Genomic DNA, 6,012 nt, shown 5'->3' on the forward strand with positions numbered 1-6,012 from the left:
CAGTTAAATACCACAAACTGGTTCAGGCACAACACACACAAAGCTGCCTGGTAGATACTCATCACTCGAAGTCACCTGCGACGCAGTAAGTCAGACTATATTTTGTTATGAATATATTATATATATATATACTATTTTGTGATTTATTTGTTTAACAAAACTGTGCAGTCTTAATATCTCAGGTTTAAGGTCACACTGTAAATTATTTACTTAATTAGAAGACGTTTATATGCTGCCGTAAAAAAGGAGAAATAAACTCTCAGCAAAGCCTTGTATTTTGTGTGTATATATTTATATCTATCATTTAAATCCATTACATTTTATTCAGCATTCATAAGCCAGAAATCAATTCTGATTACAGTCATTGTAGGAATAATGCTACAGATGTGTATCAGTAGTGAAAGAGAACAACATGAACAGTTTCTCACATTCATTCAGTTTGCTTCTCGTGAATTTTCTCTGTGTGTTTTCTCTCATAAATCCAGCTGAGATTAACTTAATATGTAAAATAAGTGAAATTCAGAATCAACCTTAATAAGCTGGGGACATTGTGTGAAGGAGAGAAGAATTATTTTCATATTCTTGTGAACATTACACGTCCACGCTTGGTATTTGGACGGAAGCAGGTTGTGTGAGGAGGAAGAGGAAGTAAAGAACAAAAATGAAAGGCCCAAGAACAGAAGGGATGAAAAATGTTGATCCACTGAACTTTAACGGACAAATCAAAACATAAACAACAGACACTTGACGTCTGTATTGTTTTCTCTTTCTGAAGCAGAACATGGCTTCGTTGTCACTCAGCTCTCGACTCAACAAGAGCCTGCGTCAGCAGTATCTGAGCTTGCCGCAGGACGGGAAGTGCCAGGTCACCTACATCTGGATCGACGGCAGAGGAGAAGATGTTCGTGCCAAGACCCGAACCCTGGACACTGAGCCCAAAGGCCTTGAGGGTAAGTGGCCTACTTACTTTGTGATTTAATCAACAGGCCCACATTTTTTAATTCAATGAAAGATAATTAACCTGACATGGAATAATTAAAAAGGTAAAACCTTTGTATTGGATCGCTTAGTCTGCCCTTCCTTTTAGTTTGTAAGGAATTATTAAGTGGCCTCAGATATGACTCTTAGGGACAGGGAGTACCACAGCACGCCTTCATTGTACACGTCACACATGAATATATCCGGTTGAAACAACAGGTTAAGCTGGAGAACAAACATTTGCTACAGCTGTAATTCATTTGTTCAAACACAGAGGGACTCGCCAGTAGCTAATATAACGTTTTAAAAATCATTCTGTCACTCAAACTCGTCAACACACTGACAAAAGTCAAAGGGTGGATAGAAAATAAATGTGAGGTGAGTTGGCGGGTGCAACAAACCCAGCGGAGGAGGGTGGTTGCTGCTGGGCAGGCCGGACAGGAGAGAGCGTGAGACTGCTCCGTGAGCAGGTATGAGAAGATGACATTCCCAAATTGAGGTGTGGTCGGACACATTGTTGTCAGTGCACGGATATGATCAGGACGTGAAAAGAAAAAATTGACCGACGGAAACTTTGTATGAAGTCAGTTCACTGTTATTTTAAGGGCGCGATGTCAAAATACCATTGTGTTTGTATTGGAAGGTGCACAAGGTTGCTGAACCTAGCGTCTGATGAGCTACAGAATGTTGAAAAACCAGGTCTGAATTTACATGAGATGCTTTTTGTCCTAATATTCTGTATATCGTCTTCTCAGGAATCCCTGAATGGAACTTCGATGGCTCGAGCTCGTACCAATCCGAAGGCTCCAACAGCGACATGTACCTCAAGCCCGTCTGCATGTTCCGGGACCCTTTCACCCTGGACCCCAACAAACTGGTGCTCTGTGAAGTCTTCAAATACAACCGCTTACCCGCAGGTACTTTCCTTTTTCAGCACGATTTACTGGTTCTTGCTCAGTTCGCTCAGGACATACAGGCTCTCATGTTTTTTGCCTTTGCTTTTTTAGAAAGCAACCATCGGTATAGCTGCGAAAAAGTGATGCAGAAGGTCGAGAAGCAGGTCATCTGGTTTGGAATGGAGCAGGAGTACACGCTGTTGGGAATAGATGGACATCCCTTCAGTTGGCCCGCACAGGGATTCCCACTACCCCAGGGTGAGTGACCTCCTCTTTGGAACATGAGTATTATAAACTGTAAAAATCTCTGGTCCTTGATCAAGCTAATCAGCTGAAGTGCCTCCAGAACAATATGATTTTGCCACTTTTATAACTACAGACTTGATCTAATATTAGTGTGGAAAGCTCGTATGACAATTGTAACGTATTTATTCATTTATTCTGTCATTTTTGCTTTATATTTCACTTTTAATCTTGTTCCCCACGTTAAGGCCCTTACTACTGTGGCGTGGGGGCAAACAACGCGTACGGACGAGACATCGTGGAGTGTCACTACAAGGCCTGCCTCTACGCAGGGGTCAACATCTACGGCACCAATGCTGAAGTGATGCCATCTCAGGTAAGTGTCAGCGTTATGCTAATACACAGGAGAGTGGTCATATTGGCGTGATTATCCACCAAAGGTTTACACTTCCTCTCCAATATTCCCTTATTGACCATGTTCCATCTTCTGACTTCAGTGGGAGTTCCAGGTGGGCCCCTGTGAGGGCATTGCGATGGGCGACCACCTGTGGGTCGCACGCTATCTGCTGCACCGCGTGTGTGAAGACTTTGGGGTTGTCGCCACCCTGGACCCCAAACCAATGACGGGACCCTGGAACGGCGCTGGCTGCCACACGAACGTCAGCACCAAGGAGATGAGGGAAGAAGGGGGACTGGAGTGAGTAAAATCTAAAACTTGCTCTGACAGTAACTCAATCAGTACTTTAGCAATTTTGAGTATTTCTACTTCCAGAAATGTAATTTTTAGTTATTCAAGATTATTTGTATTAATGTTGTGTTAAATAGTGTCACTTATAGTTGCTGAAACATTCTCTACTTCTTTACTTTACTTGTTGTGTCCTTATTTTGACTGTATCTGTACTCTAGTTTAATCTAAAAATTACACTATATTTATATTACACAACTCGTTTTTTTATTCTTTGTCAGAGGATCTGTGCACTACATTCTCGGCACCAGACAACAGACAGAGGCCGTTAGAGGATTAATGGTGAACATCGAGAGTATGTAGTTGCTGAAGAGTGAGACAATATCCCTCAGGAGTTCACATTCATTACGGAGCAAGACTAAAATGACTCCAAATGTGATCTTATGTTACTTGGGTTCTGCTGGATGTGTAAATAGGAGAGATGGGACGTGTTCAAGTTTCAACATTGTTTCCAAAAGCTGTCTCTGCTGCCCCCAAGTGCTGAGATTGTCAGGTTTTCATTCACAGGACAAATGTGGCAGGATGCAGCCACCACATAACTGCAGGTTTATATATTTTATTGGCACCAAAATTGAATCGGTTCTTCATGGGTTCCAGTTCCTCCGTGCCACGAAGTTTCAAGAAAATATGTTGAGTAGTTCTTGCATAATCCTGCGAACACACAAACTATTTGTCCACACATTCATCCTTTCTGTTTCTGTGCTGACAGATACATCGAGAAGGCCATCGCTAAACTAGAAAAGAGGCACAAGGAGCACATCGCCGTGTACGATCCTCGTGGAGGCAAGGACAACATCAGACGTCTCACAGGTCACTGCGAAACCTCCAGCATCGAACACTTCTCTGCCGGGGTGGCCAACCGCGGCGCCAGCATCCGCATCCCTCGCCAGGTGGGCGCAGAGAAGAAAGGCTACTTCGAGGACCGCCGCCCTGCATCCAACTGCGACCCGTACGTGGTGACAGAGGCCATCACGTTCACCTGCCTGCTGGCTTCAGACCAGCAGGGCAGTGGGAGTGAGGTGGAGATAAATGTGAGTTCACCTGAGATGGAGTCTTGAAAAGTGTGTGAGAAAGTAAATGAAGACATGCACACTTAGTGGTCAGTGTATTTATTGAAGTATAGACGTGAATGTGAACTTCTCCAGTGCTGTCCCTGTACTCAGAATAGAGGAAATGGATGATGTGCACTGCAGCTTTATCGATGGATGTGTTGTGGTTAATCTGTACCTGTCTCTGCTCTTTCTGGCTTTCTTAGTAATCGGTAAAATGTGAACAAACGTCAAAATATAAATTAACCAATAAATAAATATAAGCTAAATGTTGTCATTATTGCCTTCTAGCTGTATTTGGTCACGTTTTCAAGTGTGTGAAGGTGTTTTCTGAGAGTTTTTTTTATCTTATCATTTATATTTTTCGTTTCGTATCCTTTATTGTCACATTACAAAGTGACCCCCGGATAAAAGTTACAGAATATATACAGAACATATTCATGTTGAGAAAGTTATCATCGTTATAATACATCTATTTGTCCATCGCATCTATAAGATGATTATTATCGTTTATGATTCTTAATTATGTTCGATCTTTTCACCAAGATCTCTCCATGTCTATTCCTTGATATCAATCGGAACCAAATTAAATGTGCTCTTCCTTGAATAATGTCCCGTCCGTCCACCAGGTTTTGTGTGAATCCTTCCTGCAGTTATTTTCTAATTCTGCAATCTAACACACAAACATGTCCAGATGAAAACACAACTTAACTCCTTCTTGGGTTTAATTGAGAGTGTTGGGACACTCTCGTTACGGATGTGACTGACATCTGTTTGTTGTCCATCAGGTGGAGCCACACATTCAGTTCTCATCTCACTACATCAGTCAAAAATGTTCAGTTCCTCAGCCAGACCTGACAGGAGGTCAGGGGAACAAATAAGATGGAGCAGAAAAGACATGAATGAGGCCGTGACATCATCACACTCTCATCACTGGCACGGGTTCACCGCAGCCTGATGCTCGGCCTACTTGACATATGGCGTCCGAGTCCTTATCCTCTTACTTCCGACATATGATCATCCCTCGCATTCAGCCTGGCAGTGTCATCCAAACTGTTTGACAGGAGGCTTTTCAAGATGACCAAACAAAACAAAAACATGATTATATAGACTGGCTCAGATGCCACAGCAGTCCAGAACCCCATGGATACGGGCAGTAGCTTGGCAACCGTGGTGTTGTCTGTCGTCATGGAAACATACGTCTCAGAGCTTTTTTAGCAGCCTGGTGAGAGGATGACCAAAAGAGAGGAAAAGATCAGTATCGGTCTTTTCTGGTAAATGCAACATTTTAAAGCTCCACCGTGAAAACTACGAGTGAAGGAAATATAATTAAATATATTTTCTCTGGGAGGTTTTAATGCACTAAAGCCAAAACGTTCACATCTGCTTCAGCCATTGACGATGCCTACAAGTACAGAAATTGACAGGAAGTGCTGTTGGTCACAGGAAGTGACCAGAGAGATGGGAAGTGGTTGAGGGCGTGTGACTTACTGTGAGACATTTTGATGCTCAAACTGTAGTGTTGTGGTGTGACTTTGATCTCAGCCGAAAAAAATGCTTACTCAAATTAGTCCCCTTCAGATTGTGTTGTGAATGAAAACGTTGGCTTCATAATGCAGATCTGCAGGAAATGGTGTAGACTTTAACTTCTTGCTCTTTGGTGCCGCATGGGGACAAACCTCTAGTGCCAAAATGCATCTTTAATACTACATAGGTCCTCACCTATGTAGTATTATCTTTAATAGTATTATCTTTAATACTAGGTCCTTTCCTTTGTAGTATAAAATATGCATTTTGTGCCTCCTAACATCGAGGAACTACTGTACAAGAGAACCGAGATCTGAACTGAAATAGATAAATCAATAGATAAATACCACTATTAATAGCTATAATATTAATTACAATAATAATGGTACAGATATCTGGAGGAAGTTTGTGGAAATATTCTTCCACAACTATTGTAATCATCAAATTAACCAGTCAAATATCATATGCAACAAAGAGTTAAATGATTTAAAAAATAAAACACTTAGATCTGATCCCTCCCCCCTGCGAGTCGACAGCCACAGTGACGTCAGTGGCGTGCCCGGGAGCGCGCTTC

At 42.1% G+C, this 6,012-nt stretch overlaps 1 protein-coding gene across 1 annotated transcript; it reads left to right on the plus strand.

Moving 5' to 3' along the window:
• The first annotated feature begins 781 nt into the window (after positions 1–781).
• On the plus strand, positions 782–4,792 carry LOC133011992 (glutamine synthetase-like). The gene is made up of 7 exons (XM_061079946.1): positions 782–950; positions 1,734–1,895; positions 1,986–2,132; positions 2,366–2,493; positions 2,615–2,814; positions 3,572–3,893; positions 4,700–4,792. The coding sequence occupies exons 1-7, from the start codon at positions 782–784 to the stop codon at positions 4,790–4,792; spliced, it is 1,221 nt and encodes a 406-aa protein (XP_060935929.1).
• Positions 4,793–6,012: the final 1,220 nt, after the last annotated feature.

This window comes from Limanda limanda, chromosome 1 (assembly GCF_963576545.1).
Source record: "Limanda limanda chromosome 1, fLimLim1.1, whole genome shotgun sequence".
In the NCBI taxonomy this organism is placed as follows: domain Eukaryota; kingdom Metazoa; phylum Chordata; class Actinopteri; order Pleuronectiformes; family Pleuronectidae; genus Limanda; species Limanda limanda.

Bases quoted from the DNA above. Each gene is read 5' to 3' on its own strand.
- LOC133011992 (XM_061079946.1), top strand. From the start codon at position 782: ATGGCTTCGTTGTCACTCAGCTCTCGACTCAACAAGAGCCTGCGTCAG. The intron at 2,133-2,365 runs GTGAGTGACCTC...CCCCACGTTAAG, and splicing joins GGGATTCCCACTACCCCAGG to GCCCTTACTACTGTGGCGTG. The intron at 3,894-4,699 runs GTGAGTTCACCT...GTTGTCCATCAG, and splicing joins GGAGTGAGGTGGAGATAAAT to GTGGAGCCACACATTCAGTT.